The sequence below is a fragment of the Phaethon lepturus genome, unplaced genomic scaffold, assembly GCF_000687285.1.
Source record: "Phaethon lepturus isolate BGI_N335 unplaced genomic scaffold, ASM68728v1 scaffold10667, whole genome shotgun sequence".
Classification (NCBI taxonomy): Eukaryota; Metazoa; Chordata; class Aves; order Phaethontiformes; family Phaethontidae; genus Phaethon; species Phaethon lepturus.
In genome coordinates this window covers 58,568-79,490 of record NW_010549866.1, presented here as the reverse complement: position 1 = coordinate 79,490, position 20,923 = coordinate 58,568, and the positions used below count along the sequence as shown (strand labels likewise).

Here is a 20,923-nt window from a genome sequence, read left to right as displayed (position 1 = left end):
GGGAAGAGGATTAAAAAGACGCAGAAAAATCCATACAGAAACACTAACCCAGAGTTGGTGTAATGTAATGATCAGGTGCTAACAACAACATTGTTGAGAATACTTGGTTTTGTCTTCCCAGCCTAGTGAAATACTTAAATAGAAGGTACCTCTGATTTTTTTCTCTTTTTCTTTTTTTTTTAATGATATGTAGGTAAGTCAGAAATGTCAGACTGAGATATCTGTAGCTAAATCTAGTGAGACTAAATTAAATGAAACAGGCTCCAGTCTTGAAGAATTGTGTGACTGGCAAGGCTGTTCTCTGCTGCAGATACCTCCTCTAGCTTGTTCCCAGTTGGAGGCTGTATCTGCTGTTGGGTAGCTGGGTAGAATGTATGGGCAGCATCTGTGTGGTGGCAAGAACCAATTGTTCTAAGTAACCCTTTCTTTCAGTGATAGACTCAAAATGTGTTTGAGATACAGGCTCATTTTATTTGATGGCTGTGTCAGTATGATTTCTGTATTGTGCCTCTAAAGAGCCATAAGTCATTGTTGCAAATGTGGTTCATAGCAGATGAAGTGATTTGTGTTTCCTGTTCCACTAAGAACTGGCAGCAGGATCAGACAATTTTACCAGAAGAGGTAAATGTTATGCTTTCATAGCTCAGAGAGAAAGAGAGAGATCACACCAGATACATTTTTGTGGTTAATGTCCACTTTGGGGATAAAATTAATTTTTCATGCGTGTTTTGCGGAGGCAGAGTTGAAACTCTTAGCATTTTAATGTCATTGGGGGATTGTTTCAGCCTCTAGCTATGTTAAATGGGACTAATAATTTCAGCTAATCAGTGTCTAACAACTTCTGAAAAATGGAAACTAGTTTAGGAGTGATGTAAAGAGAAGTTTTCCACATTAGTGGAATGTTAGGCAAATGCTAATGATCTTCATACAGTTTCCACTTGTGTTTGGAGAGAGGGTCTCTTAAGGTCACCACAAATTTAATAGTAATGAGTCCCACTCTAAAACAAATTGCCAAAGCCTGTAGAACTTTATAACAAAACAGGGATACAGTTGTCATGTGAAACATCAGTTACTGAGTTTATTTAAATTTTTTTTTCTATTACATTTTTGTTTAAGAAACATTACAGAAGATAACTTTGCAACCAAGAGTAAATCTAGAAGTAACTAGTGAGGCTATGGAACTTCAGGCTGATACTTAGTGAGTCTCTTTAATGGTAGTTTTTATCTACCTGATTTCCGATCTCCACATGGCATCACCATGGGTGAAACTATAAAAGACAGTAGCTTTCATTTTCATCAGTAGATTTTCTGAGGGATGCTCACACTAGTTTCATCAATCTTCTGCTGCTGGGCCAAGTCTTAGTGTGTCATGTGAATCCATTCTTTTAATTTTTCCTCTGAAGGCTTCTTTCATCTTTGTTACTCTTGGGGCTGATCTGTGATTAAGAATCATTATTATTCTTCTTAAAAAATATTTTTAAACAATATTTGCTAGAGGACCAAGAGCTTCGAAAAGGTAGAAGAGACCATATGTTTTCTGTAGTTTGGTGGCTCCTTTCTTTAGAAACTCCGGGTCTCTAAATCCAGCTCATACTTTGGGGAGGGTCCTTCTACTTACACTGGAAAAACAAATCCAGAAAAACTTGCCATGATTTGCTCAATAATGCAATTCTAGAGTTATTTTTATTATTGTTAGCTGTTCATTGACAGCTTCTCTGCATCTATGACACTGTCTTAAGGTTATTCTTCCTGTGAGTTTCATTTGAGGTTGATCTTTTTAAATGCACCTTTACGCATGAAGGAGTGTGTGTTGACATCAAAACCCATTGCTTTTCCTCATCTGCTGTATAATCTTTGTGTAAATAGTTAATTACTTGTTTATGTCGCAAGAGAAAACAATTGGTTTCTAATTAAACTCTCATGCTATTTAGCATATCATGAACTTGCTAGGCATCAGATTCTGATGTTAACCTTTGAGCTTCCAAGACACTTTCATATCATGAAAATTTGTCTTTAACATCCCTCAGAGCCCATTAATGCTCAAAATGAGTTTTTAGCAAGCACTGATGTGTTGGTTTTTGTGGGTTTTTTTTGTTTTTTTTTTGGGGGGCGTGTGTGTGTTTTGTTTCCTAATCAGAGAATTAAAAGTGGAGATAAGTACTGTGAAAAGCCTTTTTTTGTAGGATACATTGACCTGGGATTTCTTTATTCTCAAAGTCTAACAGTAATGTGCAGATACCTGGATGCTCATCCATAATGCAGAGTGCCTTTTGATACTATTACTCTAAGCTTTTGAAAGTTTGCAATTTCATTCAGCACCAAAATCAGTAACTGTTTGGGGTTTTTTTCTGTATGTAAGATAAGGCACAATAGTATTGCTATGAACCCTTAGCCATAATCCTCCAATGTTGACTATCCTGAGGATTTTTGGACATCGTTTTGTCCTTAATGTATTTATTGTATGTTGCACATATTTTTACTGAGTTGTTTGAGAGTAAAATAAACATGGTATTTTTCACTTCTGTAACTTACTTGAAGATCAAAGAAAGGCAGAAGAAATGGTGTTGCTTCTTTGGCAGCCGCCTTATGGGCCTCGCAATAGCCGGTGCAGGAATATGAATGTGCTCCAATTCACACAATATGCTGAAATTCACTTGTTTTGTGAATGAAATAAAAGATAAACATTCTTATTAGCTTGCTTTTAAGTGGAATGTAGTGATAACAGAATACTTTTCTTGTTTTTGGAATAGGGTTCCAGATTTTGTGAGGGAGAAGCGTTTTGGGAACTGGCTTAAAGACGCACGAGATTGGGCTATATCTAGAAACCGGTACTGGGGAACACCCATCCCTTTGTGGGTCAGTGACGATTTTGAAGAGGTAAGAAACCAAAGATTTCCAGCTGACAGAAAAGCCTATCTGTACATGTTTGCTTATTTTGGTAGACTGTTACATCTTCGGTTGCTGCGGTCTTAAGTTCTATTAATACGTCTTAACAGTATATGTATATCTATAATAGGTGATAGGAATATGTATGCATGCATTTGTCTGCCCATACATGTTTTCCTTGGTTTTGCTTGAAAACTGCAAGCAATTTTCCTGTGTTGTTTTTTTTTATATTAGAATTGATCTTATCTTTCCTGGAAGAATTTGCAGTGATGGTAAATCTACTGGAAATAACAAATGCAGTGAGAAAATGGCAAGGAAGAGATTTTTTTACTCAGTTCTTTCAGTCTGTTTTTCAAATTCTGATGCTCAGTTACTTCAAGCCTAAACGAATTGCTGAAGGTGTAAAAGCAAGTCCACCATAGCAGAACAGTGAAAATATATATTTGTAGCACTACGAATGTGATTGTAAAAATGTGAATCTAGTAGAATGATGAAACTGTTTAATGGGAATCTTAGAAATTAGTTTTTTGAAGTTGTAAGGTACCCTGCAGTTGGTAGCATAAACCTAACTGCACAAGTGAATATTTTACACAGTTTTCATGACAGCTGTTTTCTAAGTGTCAAAACACCAAGTTTCAAAACTGTTTCTGAAGGTAACTTTTTTCAGTGTGGGTTAGTTCCATCAAACACGTATGAAAAGTCTTCCTCATGCTGGAAATAGGAAATGCTAATCAATGTCAGGATGTCCATGGAAGGTACTGATGGCAGCATCCCAAGCCTTTGTTTTTATCTCCCTTAATTTTAAAAAGTTCTACTTCTCGTTTTAGACGTGGAAGACCTGAAATAGGAAGACGTATGCCAGAAAATTATTTTGTTGTCTTAAACTGCACTACTGCTTAGATGTGCACCATAAAGCATTTTTTTAATTTCCTCTTCGTTGGAAATCTTGCTGATAGATATTGGGGGAGGGAGGGAGTTAGTCCTTGCGGTTACAATTTAAGTATCTGAGGAAGCCTTGGCATTTGAATTCTACTTATGCTATGAGCATGGTTGTAAATTACTGGCAAACCATGTGCTTCTGTCTCTCATATAACAGTTAATTTTTAACATTTATTCAAAATTTATTTTTGAATTTATTTTATTTTTAGGTATAAACTGTCAATCTTCAAACTAAACATTAAGTCCCTTGTTTAGTATAACAGGTTTTTTTTAGATAGAGAAAAGGCTTTCAGTTTTGTGCTAAAGTATTTCCGGACTTCATTCTACAGCTGAAAAAGATTGTGTAAAGGTTACATTACTCCCACTCCTTGCCTCTAATAATATTTCATTTTCTGTCCAGTCTCCCAATGTCTGTATTCCTGTGTGTGCAGATTTTTTTGCCTTTTTAGGTTTGATTTGTTTGTTTTTAATAACAATATGATACCTCGCTTGGAAGATTGACCTTTCCTTTGAAATTAGCTGCAAATATTCCTCAGAGCTTGGTGTTCTGAATAATGATAGAAATACCAACGTATCTATTATTTTTATCCGTAGATATTATACATTTCTGTTTACTCTAGAGTCTGAATGTCATGCTTCAGTAGTCAAGTATGGCTTCTGGACCATGCTAAATGACAAGTCAGTTTGTTGGTTTTTTTTTTTTTAATATTCACTATTCACTCTCTTTTTATGCATGTGGAATATAGCTTAAAAACTAAATACCATTGGAACTGATGTGGAACTTAAGGCCTAACTGGCATCTGCTCTCATACAGAAATACTACTCACTCTAAATTTCCTGACTTCAGTTTTACTGCAGCATAGTGCTGTGTGAGATTGCAGAGCCCCCTCTTCATGTCTTGTTCTCAAAAGAACACTTTGTCGCATGCAATTATGCTGTGCATATTAAATCCTGGAGAAGTAATAACAGTTCCTTATTCAATATACAGCAAGGTGAATTAATTGGTATTAAAGTGAATTTTATTACAAATCAATATCTGGTTTCCCACAGTTTCATATTAGCTTTTATTTTAGTTTTATTTTAGCATAATTATCAGGTAGAGACGCATAACAGAAGTCAAATTTTGAAGCTTGTGTTTATTACCATACTTTTGCAGACAGTTTATCATTTTAAGCTTTCAAATCTCCATTATTTCCTCAGTAGAGGAACACATCTCATTTGGATTAGATAATAAAGTTTTCTAATATAGCACCCAAGCGGATAAAGAGGACATAGGCTAATTTTATAGGACTTGGATACAAATTACAGTATTAAATATTCAGTGATGTTAGGGCAAATCTCTGATAGTTTCATTGCTTGTCACTCATGTAAACTGTTAACCCTCCACTAGTTTCTGTGCACTCAGTCCTGCATAACAGATTTGGAACAAGAGGACTCCGGTTGAGCTCTCCTGAAGGGTTACGAAACTTCTTTAGGTCTGTTTCCAGTCTGCTCTGAGGCTGCAGTAAGAATGCCACTTTTAGTTGACCTTAGCAGTCATTTCTTTTTCTAATTGCTATTTAGAAGATGCATTCTAAAGATCACAAAATCACAGAATCATTAAGATTGGAAAAGACCTTTAAGATCATCAAGTCCAACCATCAACCCAACACCACCATGCCCAATAATCCATATCCTGAAGTGCCCCATCCACACGTTTTTTGAACACTTCCAGAGACGGTGACTCCACCACCTTCCTGGGCAGCCTGTTCCAATGCTTGACCACTCTCCGTAAAGAAATTTTTCCTAATATCTAGTGTAAACTGGTGCAACTTGAGGCCATTTCATCTCGTCCTATTGCTGGTTACTTGGGAGAAGAGACCAACACCCTCGTCGCCACAACCCCCTTTCAGGTAGTTGTAGAGAGTGATGAGGTCTCCCCTCAGCCTCCTCTTCTCCAGACTGAACACCCCCAGTTCCCTCAGCTGCTCCTCATAAGACTTGTGCTCCAGACCCCTCACCGGCTTCGTTGCCCTTCTCTGGACACGCTCCAGCACCTCAACATCCTTCTTGTAGTGAGGGGCCCAAAACTGAACACAGAATTTGAGGTGTGCTGCTGGTACATTGATATACTACATGGACTTCTTTCTTTCTATAAACACTCCTTATTCTTTGATTATAGGTACTTAACAGAGCTGAAATGACAAATGAATAAAAGCAAACATTTTTTTATAATAGGGACTGCAGAGCTATGTCACAGGAACATTGAGGTCCACGAATGCTGCCGGATGGCTTTATTTTTCCTTTTTACGTGGATAATCCTGGATATAATGCTAACGTTCATTTTGTTAGAAGTATTTAACCTTGACCTGTGATTTCACATTGGGTCTCAGTTATGCTGAAACACGGTTGAACAGCCCCCAGTCCCAGCCTATTTATTTCAGTCTTTACTGTCTTCTATTAAATGTTGATATAGCTGGTTTTGTAGTTGATGTGGCTGAAAAATAAAATGGAGGAGGAACAAGTGACTGTTAGGGAAAGGGGCCAGGCTGCTGAAGCAGACATTGCTGTTGAAGAAGTATGTCCAAAGCAATAGTTCTAATTTGAGAGCATAAACCAGTTTGTTCCTTGCGGAAATGAGTGGGTGCGGCCTAATGAGGGATCGGATTTGATTAGCATCTACTTGCTGTATTGTTCTCTTGCCTTCAAGTATCTAATGAGCTACCCTTGGGACAGAGTAGCTCCATCCTTCTGACTTGGACAGAGGCGGTCTTATTCAGTATGGTGATATCTGCATTCCTCTGCTGGTGGTTGGATTTTTCATGTGGACTTGGGCTTATTTTTTCTACGGATGTGTTCTGTTGGGTGCAGTTCTGTAGATGCATCCAATATTCAGAATTTTACTTCAGTATTGAAATGCTTGGTTCAAAAGGCAACAACTAGTGGGCAGCTTTTAACCCAGACCAAAATGTGAAAGTATGTTCAAATACTAAGGTCAGCAAAGATGAAGTAACCAATGTATCCAAGGGTATTTTTTACCCATGCTGCTATTAAAACCTTTTTGTCTGCCAGCAGTGCTGAACTAAGAACCTGCTGCCTGCTCACTTGGGCTGGTATGATTGCTTGGGGGGCCAAATAGTGAATGAAGAACAGATCTGGGTTAAAAATAGTTTGTTGATAGAGGCATATTTTTAACTGGGTTCAATCCCCCGATGTGGTTTGTTATGTGAACTGCGGACTGTTGCACTTGACTATCGTAATCATTGTAATGCTGCACCTCCTGTAGAAAAATAAGACAAATAGACAAGTAATGAAAACATTACATTTCAAAAGTATGTTAACAATAAAAGGTGGTGATTAGTAATGCAGATCAGCAGTTGAATCAGACTAGGAAAATCATGGCTTAAAAACCAAATCAGACTGAGTTTCTTATCTTCTCTGTAACTCATGACAGTTTTTTGGAATTCAATACACCAAAACCTTATCGTTAGTCAGAATTTCTGTCTGGATACATATGCATATATTTAAGACTAGCTATGGAAATTGAGCAGTACTCTGACTTATAGTATCCTAAGACCGACTTAGAAAGTTATCATATGTGAAAAATGGCTAGTCTACTTACAGCTTCTTCATGTTGGAATATTTAACTCCTTCCCTGACAGATCTGTCAAAAAACAGTTTTTCCATGGCAATTCTAAATTGGACTGATAGTATGTGGGGCTGGATTGCCAAAATCCAGACCTTTACTGCAGCTTGTGGCTCATGAATCCTGCCAGATGAGAGAAGACCACGGGGCTCTGCGAGGGTTAAACTTGATTAAAATGTAAAGCAAAGAAAGCTTTGCTTTCCTCCTTCTCTCCTGCAGTTTTTCAGAATCCTTTGTTTCATCAACATTTCATGATGTCGATGCAAGTCTATTGCTGACACTTTTTGCTTTTTTCTTTAGATAGTGTTGATGCAATAAAACCAAGAAAAGTCTATACTTTTCAACAACCCCTTTGTTGTCTGTGACACTTTATTCCACTTTAAATAAGATGCCACTAATATGAACAGGTTAGTGTACCTGGGATGGAACACTTATACTCAATTATGGGCAATTTAGCTGCTTACCTTAGCTTCAGAAGAGGAACCTGGGATCTGAAACTCCTATGTGTATAAAAGTCAGGATCACTGAATTTTCAGAGGTGATTGTCTGGTGGGTTGTTTGGAGAAAACAACAAAAACAAACAAACAAACCACGAAACAACAACAACAAAACCCCAAACAACACAGCCCCACCTTTTTCGATTTCTGACAACATGCTTGTTCTTCAAAGTCTCCAATTATTCTGACATGAATTGTATTAAATCAGGGCAATGGTCTTTAACATGATTTCCTGCTTAGTTAGATTGAGGAAGAGAACCTTGTACAAAATTTTTGTTGGCTTTTCAGCTAAATCAGCTACTTTAGAAGATACTGATTGATCTGCAAGTCTCCTATCTAATGTTAAAAAGAATTGCTTCTGTGTGCAGACTAAATTTCTTGAGTGTCTCTTACAGGTAGTTTGTGTTGGTTCAATGGCAGAATTGGAAGAGCTGTCTGGAGTGAAAGTCACTGATCTCCATCGAGAAAGGTCGGTCACAGAGACTGTTAAGTAGTTATTAAAAATAGTTGAGCAGACATTAAAAAAATTGGGATATTTTTCCCAAACATTGGGAAACAGATTTAGGGAAAACAGAAAAGTAGTAGGAGGACTTGCAGTTAACATGTATAAATTTTCCTTTCTTCTGTCTTGGACACTGTTAATACCAAAAAAAAAAAAAACCAAACTAAACAAAAAAACTCTAAAATAGCTTTAAATTATAAAAATTGTCAAAGGAAATGTTAACCTTTTTGAAGAATCATTAAAATTAAAACGAAAAGTCCTGTCGTACCTAATGTGCAAACATAACATTAACTTCTTGTGCTAATTCTTGGTTTTGTTTAGAATTTGTCTATCTTTTTCTTTCCCACAGTATTGATCACCTAACTATCCCTTCATGCTGTGGCAAGGGCTTACTGCACCGGGTCCCTGAAGTTTTTGATTGCTGGTTTGAGAGTGGAAGCATGCCTTATGCACAAGTCCATTATCCATTTGAAAACAAAAAAGAACTTGAAGATTCTTTTCCTGCAGACTTCATTGCTGAAGGCATTGACCAAACCCGAGGATGGTAATTTTCTACCACTTTATTATGTGATATTATTTCTCCACATCTAACGCTATTACATCTGGATGATTCTTTAATGTTGTATAGATAAGAGTACGATTTATTTTCTTCCATAAAATGCAAGTTATTCTAAAGCTTTGTGACAAAAATGCTTCAGAAAGATGACGTGTTAGCAAGCAATCTTCCTGGCTGTTGTGGAAAACATCATTAGGTAATAGGGCAGATCTTTGGCTTGGCAAGGAAGAATCTCAGCAGCTGAATTATCATAAAACTTGAGTTATCTACTAGAAACAGAACAGCAATTGAGTCATTTTGAAATGGAAGTTTCGAGGATTTCAAGCTGATGTATAGGCTGGTGATTTTTGCCCCCTAAATTAAATTTAAATTTTGGGTTTATATGAGTGGGGAAAAAACCAAATTAAGTCAAACCTTATGTTGTTAAGATCTTGTAGTTTACAAAAATCAAGTTTTCTAACTGTAAACTCTATGTGCTTATTTGATACCTCTCTGGATAAATGCTTTTCAATCATGGATGAAAATTTTTCTCTAATCTTAGATTTTCTCTGAGTAGTGTTCTCATACATACATACATGCATGCATACATACAGTTTTAGTTTTGGCATTTTTAAGTGTTTATTCTATTTTCGAAGTTTAAGGTTGGCTGTGAAAACTGACAGATTTTTAAGATTGAATTTTTGTGTTTTCTATATTAGTACATTTGACTATGTACAAGTAGAACTGTTCCATCCAGTGGCTTGAGTTGTTAGAGTTAAATAAACTAAATTCCTCTGGTGCCTAGTTGGCATCTCCCTTTGCCCACTCCTCTACTTCCCCAACCAACCCAAACTAAGCAGTGAGAGGTGGGCTTTTGCATGTTTGTGAAATTGAGAATAAGGTTTTTACATACTTTCGAACACAGGAGGCTGGAGCAAGGAAACATCTGGGGCGTGATGCTAATGAAAAATAAGTTTCATGAGTATAGTGAAAGGTGTCTTTCCTTTGCAACCCCTTACTTGTGATGCAAAAAATTAACTAGGTCCCCCAAATGGAAGTTACTTTTGCAAGTTTGACAGTTAGGGAGGGACCGCTTAAGTCTCACTTAGTGAAACATGGACTCCTCATGGCATATTAAAGGCTTTTCAGAATATATCTGCACCTTACCTAGTTAGTGCTATGCACAATGTTTGTAATGGGTCCTCAAAGCAGTACTTCATAGGTCAGAATTAGGGCAACCTGATGAATTTAGTTAAAACTGGCCTTTTACCTGTATAGTGTGGTTTGTTTTTTTTTTTCTTTTAACTATTTCCAAAAGTAGTACACAACTAAATACTGTTGAGTAGCATGAAACCCAGCAGTAGAGGGGCATACTGACCTCATTTGCAGGTCCCTGTTCTGTGCTTGCTGCTCTTCAAGCAGCGTTGGATCCAGTATGTACAGTGAACCCTACGTTTCTTCGTTTACCTTTTCTTTACTGTTGCATATAGCATGTGATATAGCACTGTTAATTTGACAAATGCTAATTCAGGAAATATTAAGTATAAACTGGAATGTTATATAGTATATTATATTTTAAAAATACCTATTTCATCTCGAGGAAAAGTGATAGCTTTTGTTTATTTGGGAGGAAAACTGCTTACTCTGCAGCAGCTGTGCTTTGGGGGCTGGGGGAGGCTAATACAATGTTGGAATGAAGAAGGGATGGAGAAAAATAGCTTGAAAAGTTGTGATACTAGTGATTCCATGTATTAGTCTTTCTGCAACATTGTTCTTCACACCCATGAAATGAGAATTAAAAACTTAGTTTTCCCTCTTTCTATCTGAAAAAAATTAGAAAGTTGTATGGGTTTTTTTCTTTTCTTTTTTTTTTAACAAAGGAGACAAATAAAAGAACACATAATAAAGACATAAAATGCATGCAAAAGGCATGGTCAGAAACTGATTTTCTCCCTGCTACGTTTTGTGAAGATAAAAGGGCATTTATTGTAAATAAGATGCCAAAAAATGATAACAAATTTTTAAAATTTGACAACATATAATTATTCTTACACTATGCAAGGGAGCTACTGAATTGTGAAAGTTCAACAGGGTTAAAAATGGTTTGGGACTTTTAAGTGGATACAAAATCTATTCCTGGTAGTTACAATTCCAGTAAAAATACAGAAGGAATGATAAATTTTAGGTTTCAGGGTTTAGTTATTTGAGATTGGGATGTCACAGTGGATTAGTATGTGTCACGCACACTTACTGCAGTGTTTCTTTTAGTGCTATCCTTTAAAGCATGTGTGGGAGACATGAGAGATGAAAAGATGTCTGATCTCATATACATCCAATGAAGCTCTCTGGTGCCATCAAGGAATGCGTTTGTAATTTTTACACAAGTTGGCCTTTTTATAGTATGATATTAATCCAAACTTGAGTGCAGTGCAACATCCAGATCTGCTGAGACTTGCTAACTATCATGTTTTTGGTTTATAATGTTCTTTTATTTTTTAAATAGTAAATGTCACATTGTAAGCAGCTTCTTTCCCTTTCCTTAGTAGGCTGAACAGAATCATCTCGCTAATTCAACTGAAAATTGGCCCTGAAAAAATAACAAGAGAAGTCCAAGCTGATGCTAACGCCAGTGGTGACTCTGGTTGTGGACATACACCCGCTGTGCTTCAGTTTGAGCCCACACTCTTGTGTTGTGTACTGTAGGCAGTGTGCAAATGGAGACTGTCACATTACAATCTGGAGTAGCTTGCTCTTTGTTTTTAACATCGGCGTAAGAGTTACTGTAAATCTTCACCAAAGCCAAGGCTGTCTCATCTGTTTGTGGGTGGAGTATCAAAACACTTGCCTCAATACATCATACTTATACCTTTCCCACGGTGCTCATGGCTGTTAATAAGCCGGTGCATCGATAATGGCTAGTGTTCTGTGATTTGTGAAAGAGCACTTTTGTTCTGTGAAAGAAAGAAGGAATTAAGAAGTGAGGTGGCGGGCTTTTTGGTAAAAGGTAAAGCTGTCTCAGGCTGTTCTTAAGAAGGGTTCTCCTAAAACTACTAGGCCTTTTGCTACCTTTTCCCTAAGTCTTGTGAAAAATTAGCATATTTTGAAGACAAGACACATGTATCTTTCTGCTAGTATGACAGTGCTATATAATAATAGGCCTAAGTGAACAACAAGCTGGTGAGTTCTGAAGTGTTGAGGGCATAGTATGTGATTTTTTATATGAAGCATTCCGTATAAAGTGTTAAGATCCAGAATGAAGATTGGGTTTGTGTCAGGTCAGAGACTGTAGACGATGTGAAGTGAGGACTAGTAGGTGGTGCAAGACTCAAGAGGTTGAGGTCTGGTGGCTTCTGTTTGACTCAACAGAGAAGGGGAGAAAATCAAGGGAGGTAAGGTGAAAATTAATGTGACCAAGGTGATGAACTAGGAGAGTGATCTTTTTGATGACTTTCTGCATGGATATGAGAAAGAGGTGAATTCACAGAATCATTAAGGTTGGAAAAGACCTTTAAGGTCATCAAGTCCAACCATCAACCCAACACCACCATGCCCACTAAGCCATGTCCTGAAGTGCCAAGTCCACATGCTTCTTGAACACTTCCAGTGATGGTGACTCCACCATCTCCCTGGGCAGCCTGTTCCAATGCTTGACCACTCCCTCCGTAAAGAAATTTTTCCTAATATCTGGTCTAAATGTCCCCTGGTGCAACTTGAGGCCGTTTCCTCTCGTCCTATCGCTGGTTACTTGGGAGAAGAGGCCAACACCCACCTCACCACAGCCCCCTTTCAGGTAGTTGTAGAGAGCGATGAGGTCTCCCCTCAGCCTCCTCCAGACTAAACAACCCCAGTTCCCTCAGCTGCTCCTCATCAGACGTGTTCTCCAGACCCCTCACCAGCTCCGTTGCCCTTCTCTGGACACGCTCCAGCACCTCAACATCCTTCTTGTAGTGAGGGGCCCTAAATTGAACACAGTATTCGAGTTGTGGCCTCACCAGTGCTGAGTACAGCAGTACAATCACTTCCCTACTCCTGCTGGCCACACTATTGCTCATACAGGCCAGGATGCTGTTGGCCTCCTTGGCCACCTGGGCACACTGCTGGCTCATGTTCAGCCGGCTGTCAACCAGCACCCCCAGGTCCCTTCCTCCTGGGCAGCTCTCCAGCCACTCCTCCCCAAGCCTGTAGCGTTGCATGGGGTTGTTGTGACCTGAGTGCAGGACCTGGCACTTGGCCTTATTAAACCTCATACAGTTGATCTCAGCTCATCGATCCAGCCTGCCCAGATACAAATTGTATTATATTTGTTAAGGCCAGAGAATTGTATTTGAATTGTATTTGTTAAGGCCAGAGGAAAAAAAAAAATTACAGTAGTTGGGTTGCAAGACTGGCAATCCAGAGAGGCTGGTAGGAGAGGCTCTAACTCTGTATGTAGAGAGATACAAGATTTATAGTCATAGATAGAATGTGGTGGCCCACAGGAAATTCACAGTTGAAGGTGTTTGGTATGAACTGTAGGATTATGAATTTACAGAGAATTGCTCAAGAAATGAGGAAACAGGGAGGGAATGCTTTCTCCCTTTCGGGAGGAATGGAAGATGAGGGAAGAAGAGCAAAAAACTGGACTTCTTTTTCTGTGGTGTTAAGATTTTGGGGGTTTTTTACTATTGTTTTGGCTGACAGCTATATATCTGCAAGGATGAAGATTTGGTTGAAGATTTGGATGAAGATTTAGAAGCAGGCTGAGATTTGGTGAATGGAAGATGAAGCAACAGAGATAAGTTGAGGAAGTTGTCAGAAACAAATGTGTCTGTGGACCAGATATTTGAAAAATAAGAAAAGTAAGGTGCAGAGAGACACTCCTTTAAAATATTCAGAGTGAATGAGATAAAAGGATAGTCTGAGAAAGAATGAGAAGAGTTTTGTCAGAATGGTGTGTAAACCTGTGGATCACAGGATCTCAGAGGGTCTTGTAACTGTCATCAACTAAGGTACCTCATTGCTGAGGCTCATGGAGTTTGACAATGCAAATAACACCAAATTTGTGAAGAGTTCTTGGATGTATTTTTCCAGTGCCCATGGTCCATCTGTACAATTTTCCTAATACAAACAGTACTGAAATCTCTTTTAGCTGGTTCTGCTTTGTTCTTAATGGCAAATGCAACTGCTTTAATATGAGAATTTGCAACCAGTTTGCAGAAAGTGATGGGAGTTTGTCAATGAGGTACCTTCATGCTAAATACTAAAGAAGTATGGCTGTGTTTGTAAGGAAGTGTCCATCTTGTAGGCTGGAGGTGTCGATTATCTGAATAAATGCTCAAATGTTTGTGTTTAGGGGTTTTCTTAAGAAGGTTAAAAATGACGATGGGGATTTTGAGTGCTTGTGTTTGCAGGTAGAGGAGCATTGGTTAAAATTAATAAAATTATAATGCAATTTAATAAAGAGAACTTGTATCCGGCAGTGTGAATTGAGGTCATTTTGAAAGTTAAAAGCCCATCTGAGAGATAAATATCACAGTTGTCGTGTAAGCCACTTAATAAATGCAGTAATGCATACAGCAATCTTTGCAGAGCTTTTGACCCTCCAGTGTCAGAATAACACTTTTGTAATTATAGGCAGCTTTAGGCAGCTTTTTGATAAAAACTTCTTTGGAATATACAGGTGGACTTTTTCCTCTCCATTAAATCTTAAGGCAAATGCATAGTTCTGAGGCATAACCTCCTGTGCCTTATTCTAAATCTGTTAGCTTTTGTATAATCATCTGCTGTTTTAAGGTTGCTAAGCAATTGTCAGTGTGATACTCATTTTTAACTGGGAAAGCTGTGGCCCACCCTCTAGTTATTTTCTTAAAAGTAATTACCAGCAGCGCAGCTCCAGAAGCACATATATACTTCCTTTGGTGAAGGTTCTGACTCCTGAGTATGAAGTTATCACATCATCTTGCACCTCCACTTAATTTCTCAGATATAATCATATATTGACATAGTGAACAATAAGTGCCCGTGCTTGCTCCAGCACTGATTTTTTAAGCATCCTAAGTAATTTATACAGGTATTGTAAACACATCAAATCGGGGGATGGGGGAACCCCCCTTACTGCCCTTTGTTGTGGGGAACGCCTGCGTTCTCATATTTTCTAGTGATGGCTGGTTTAACCAGCTAAGTTTGGTTGGATGGAGGCTCTGCTCACTTGTGCAAACGTGCTTTTATGCTCCCAGCAGTAACTGTTCTGTTGTCTGCTGGCTTGAAGAATGCACACGTTAACATACACACACCGTGTGCCAGTCCTGTCTGCTGTGTTTGCTCCTGACTGATCCTGTGTTCAGAGGTTTACAATGAACAAATAGGGAGCTTGTTCAGGGACAGAATTCTCTTTTCCGTATTAAAGGGGGAAATGCTACAGTTTTCTTCTTCACAACCTTCCTAATGCATATTATTACATTTTTCCAGCCTTCTTGGACTAGCAGATCACAGCTGAGCATGATATGCTACAAAGAGGAAAAAGGTCTACTTACAATAAGCTCCTTCTGAGTCGTTGCCACGTAAACATTCCACACACATAAATTTTAACTTTGCTAGAGCAAAACAACATAATGAAAAATTTCTTTTGTAATGAAGGACATGCAGACTTTAGCTTGGTGTATTTAGAAAGTCACGTTTACGTTGTCTCTTGTTTCAGGTTCTACACTTTGCTGGTGCTGTCCACTGCTCTTTTTGGAAGGCCTCCTTTCAAGAATGTAATTGTGAATGGCCTCGTTCTTGCCAGGTTGGTATGTCAGCCAGTTCTTTCCTGAAAAGATTTTTTTAGTCAAAGAATATTTCAGATAAGTCTCTGCGAATTGTAAATTAAATCTGAAATGGACTTTGGAGCTGTTAAGTCTTGTCAGGGAGAGATACCAGCATGAGAGACACCTGAGAGTGTGAGGTTTACACATCCCAGCTATCTGTTGCACTAGGTTCTTTCCAGCAGCGTTAGTCCTTCCTAGACAGAGAGAAAATGAGTAACAAGTCAGAATAGGAAAGAATAGGAAATAAATGATACCTGTTACGCAGAGTAAAGGGGATTATAAATGTAGTTTTAGATGTAATTTTAAATAAGTTAATTATATTTGTTTGCCTTTATTTTCAAATAAAGCTTTGCCCATGGGCTGGAGGGATTGATTCAAAACAAGTGCATCTTCCCTCAGCTTTGGTAGGAAAGACAGATTTCCTGCTTAGATTTGTAATTTGGGAGTCTCTTGAGGTTGTTTTGGGGTTTGTTTGGTTTTTTTTTTTTTTTGCTTGGGTTTTGTTTTGTGTTTTTGGTTTTTTTTTTTTTTCCCAGTTGCTCATTGGTTCAACAGTCATACTGAAATGATGTGCTAATATATAATTATGTCTATGCTACCAAGAACATAATAGGATGGAAAAATTTAGCTGGATTTGAAGGGCCTTTTTTCTTTATCCGTGTATTACAAGAATTCTGGGAATTTATGCCTACATTCTGATATTTTCTAGTGATGGCCAAAAAATGAGCAAAAGGAAGAAGAATTATCCTGATCCAATGAGTATTGTAAATAGTTATGGAGCGGATGCACTAAGGTAGGATTTCTTTAATATACAATCTTACATGTTAGCTTTCTATTCATAGCAGACAGGTACCAGGAGGGCTGCTTATGAGTTTTTGACAACTAGCAGTAGGAAGAAAGTTAACTGAGGAACTTCTAGACTGCTATGTCAGGCAAAGAGCTGAAAGAGTGGATGACTCAAAAGAACTGGCAATAGTTACAGTGCCTGGACTTTCTGTACTCTTGTCTTCTCTCCCTCAAGGGTGGTAACAACCAAAGCTGATGTGTTGACTGGAGGCCTTTTGTCAGAAAATGTGTGTCCAGTTTGTACAGAATGCTTCCACTTGAGCCAGCACTGTCCACTATTGCAGCTCATAGTCTGAGTTGACCCAGTGAAAACTTGAATAAAATCTTTGAGAATTATACTATTAGTTTACTGTTAAATCATTATTTTAGGGCAGGATTACTATATAATGCACAGAAAGGTTAGTTTGCTGCTTATACTATACATTTTCTGAAGAGAAAGTGTTTCTTTTTTGTTGATGCAAGTATACAGTATGTATGTAACAGTAGTGAAACCAGAAAAGCCGAAGTGGAGCTGCCTAATGTGTATATATACATTGTCCTGGTCAAACAGAGATTAAACACAGTTCAAGTGTTTCATTAAAGTTACACTAATACATAAATGTAATTATGCAGCTGCCTGGTACTTTGACTAGATGCACTAACTACATGCTTGAAGTAGTACCTTGAGGTAAAGGTACAATAAAGATGTTTTAATAACTGTGGGAGTACAGTACTTAGGCGTTTCTCAAGAGCCCTGTAATTCTTGCTATATATAAGAAAACCTTAAACTATATCACACGCTTTGAATTGTATGTTACAACTATACATGGTAATGATTGGGCTGAAAGCAAGCTTAGCGTACTGTGTTTTTTTGTTTATTTGAGAAAGATGGTTGGTGCTTGTTCTAGATAATTTGACGAAATAGATGTGAAGTTCCGTATTGTTTCAAGCTTTAGCATTTAAAAGACCTAGTAAATTATCTTCTCAGATGTTTACAGTGGAGAGTTGGGTTGATTTCTTAAATTTGATCAAGATTATTCTTTATAAATAATCAAGGTGTATTAGCAGAATATCAGTGGATTGGTAACTGGAACAATATGAGTGAAAAGGGTCAGAGTTACTAATATTGGAGATTTTTAAATGCAGGTGATATTTCTTTAGTAAAAATCTGCCTTTTTTATAAAACAAAACAAAAAAATCTCAAACACCAGAAGTTATACTTCCATTATTCATGGTTTTTTGATTTCTAAAAAGCTAATTCATTTTTCTGCCTGTGTACTCATTCCTTAATGTCACATTTATTTATACATACACCCACATAGAGAGTAAAAAGCATTGCAGACTAGGTTTGTTTATGGAAGGAGCTCTGTGATTCAGTTGTCTCTGCTTATTCACTGAAGCGCTTGATGTGTTCTGTTTATAGAAAAAGCTACAACTGAGTTTTTTCCTTGGCACTGTTTCCCTGCAGAGTTACTTTAGCTTTTGCAGTACTTTTTATATATATAAAAAGTTTTTGTTGTTGTGTTTGTTTTTTTTAACTACAGCTTTGAAGTGTTCTCAGCAGTAGCTTGATAAATAGATTAGCAGAAAATGTAGATGTAAGTTGTTTAAATGAATATGGAATTGAACGGAAAGGGCAAACAGAAGAAATAACAGCACAGTAAATTTAACAACCCAATTTCAGACTCCCTGAAAATTGAATCCTGTGTGAAACCTGTAAGAATTGTCAAAATTGCATTTTGATATTCTTAAGACCTGTGACTTGGTTTGGATAGCTGTCAAAGTTGAAGTATGTCAGAAAGAGAATTTGTTCCTCATAGTCATTATAAGCCCTTCACTTTCCTGTATTCTGAGGTAAGTGTTGCTGTTAGAAGTGATGTGTTACATACCCCTCTCAATTTGTTCTTAAAATGCAGATGAAATAACATAGTGCCACAGAGTATTGTTTTAGAGAGATGAAAAGGAGGTTACTTAATTGTTTCTCAGACGTTGTTAGAAGACTTGATAATATTGTCTTGATTTGAGGAAGGTTTTATTTTGTGCCCAATGGTTAATATCACCGGGTGTAACTAACTTGATAGAACTCTTCCTTTATCAAGTGCCTATTTTTCTTTCCATATAATAGGTGTAAGTGTCTTTGCATTGCAATAATTCAGGAAATTAGTATTCTTCTAACATTTACATATTGTAAAGCAATGTAGGACTGCTGTGTTAAAACAAAACTGTAGCCTTAGAGAGCTACATTTTCTTTACTTTCTCATGCTAAGAGCTATTTTAAGAAGACTTCTGATAAATTCTGCAGCAAGTGCTGCTGAGGTGAGTGCAGAGCAGCAGTTCAGTGGATTCTTCATAGTTCTGATTAGTTTGCATTGCTGCCTCTTCAGGAGGAAAGCAGGGGAGGCAATCTGCAGTGACCATTATTCTAGGTGAGTCTCAAACTGGTAAAAGGCCTGGGGTATCCTGGTGTACCCTAGGGCTGGACTAGCTCTTGTATTCAGACCAAAGTTATGTTTGACTTCTGAAATAAATAATGAGTAATAAGCACATAAATAATTGTGATGGGAGATTTAGATCAAATATATACTTAAAAATTCTAAGTTTCATTTTCTAGTTCATTATCATGCTTAATTGTTCTATACTTCTGTAAGTTTATAATTTGAATTCGGATACCATGTTTTAAAATGTTTGTTTCTTTTCCCCAACATAGTACTGAAAATGCCCATTTCTGTGCTCTATTGCTGTCTGTTTACTCTGGCAGCTCTATTTTTATGTCTTCATTTTTATGCAAGAAGCCTTCTTCTGAAGAATTTATGGTCTGGTATTCTTGAATGTGCTGTGTCAAACCCCATTAAGATTTTAAAGCCTTCTAAAGGAAGTGCCTGTAAGGATATATTAGTTTAGAATCAAGATTTTTAAAGTTGATAAAATGTGAGAAAATGAGTTAATAAATTTCCACTGAGAAATGCCACAATCTTTAAAGTAGGAAAGTTTGGTTTGTCTTTCGTATTTGTAAAATTAAATGAAGAGTATCTAGATCAAGTTTATATTCAAGTTTTTTTGATGCCTGAGTAAGACCTGGTTTCTTTTTGAATTAACTGGATAGATACCAGTTTGTCTCTGTAGACAGAACAATTGTTTAGGGAAAAAGATGAGATGAAGTGTAACGATGACTTTTTGCGAAGTCAGAGCCAGCAGGGAAGCTGGGGGACATGTCTGTCTCCCTGAAATGAGGAACTGTTACCTTGAGAGAGACTGACCTGAGAAGGATCTCCCTAGACAGGGTGGATTTCAGGTATAGATGAACCCTCTTGGCTGAGGTGGGCATGATCCTGTGAGGGGCTGCTTCTGATATAAGTAGGCAGTGTCACCTGAATCCTCTGCTTTGCTTTTCAGAGCTGTTTCTGAAGTTGAGGCACGTTTGTATTGGTAGGAGGTACATCCCTTGTCCTCTTTTGGGGCTGTTTTTCTTGAAAACGTCAGTTTCTGCTCTTTTACTTTGATATGCCAGTTTTGCCTTGCTCCCTAGTCCTGTGTTTGCCATGGGCCCAAAACTTTTTATATAACTAGATTGAATAGAAAGGTACTGTGTCATTGTTAAGGAATTAAAAATATTACTGCAACACTAGGTGCCGTTCTAAAGATGAACACTAATTCCATGCATCCACTGCTTGTTTTATACTGTGGTAGCATCTGAGCATGCGCTATCACTTCAATTAACTTCTAGAGTAAAAAAGAAAATTTAAATTCCAGTTCAAATTACATGTCCAGTGTCATTAAGATAATCCTGTAGCACCAGTAAGTAAATTGTCACATACTGAATGTGTTACATGCTTACAATACTGTTTTCCTTAGTGTTACATGCTTACAATACTGCTTCCTTGAGTATCTTTTGCTTGTTATGCAGCTCTCAAGGGTTTACTGTGCTTCTAAGTGCGTTTCTATTAGTATATGCAGTTTTAAGCTTTAAAGTATTGTGTTCTTATTTTGCAGGTTATACCTGATCAATTCTCCTGTGGTAAGAGCAGAAAATCTGAGATTTAAGGAGGAAGGAGTAAGGGATATACTGAAGGATGTCTTCCTGCCCTGGTACAATGCCTATCGCTTTCTTGTTCAGAATGTTCAGATCCTGCAACATAAGGTACAGATCTCTTGAGCATGGAAAAGCAAAGTGGAAGGGGCTTTGTGCTTTTTCCACTGTTAGAGTGAATTACGAATTGGCATTGTAGAGAAATGTAGGTTGGAAGGGGGGTCTGGGCTCTGACCCTGGAGGTCATCTGATCTTTATCTCCTTGTTCAAAGCAGGGCTGACCTCAAAGTTACATCAGGTTG

The 20,923-nt window shown here is 37.7% G+C and overlaps 1 protein-coding gene across 1 annotated transcript in view; it reads left to right on the top strand.

Annotated features, from left to right (window-relative positions):
* The window catches only part of IARS (isoleucyl-tRNA synthetase), a 103,584-nt gene that overhangs the window by 44,190 nt on the left and 38,471 nt on the right, over positions 1-20,923 (top strand). The window contains 6 exon segments of the mRNA XM_010290383.1: positions 2,751-2,877; positions 8,343-8,416; positions 8,799-8,993; positions 15,661-15,747; positions 16,479-16,562; positions 20,585-20,732. Coding sequence (XP_010288685.1) covers positions 2,751-2,877; positions 8,343-8,416; positions 8,799-8,993; positions 15,661-15,747; positions 16,479-16,562; positions 20,585-20,732 — 715 coding nt within the window.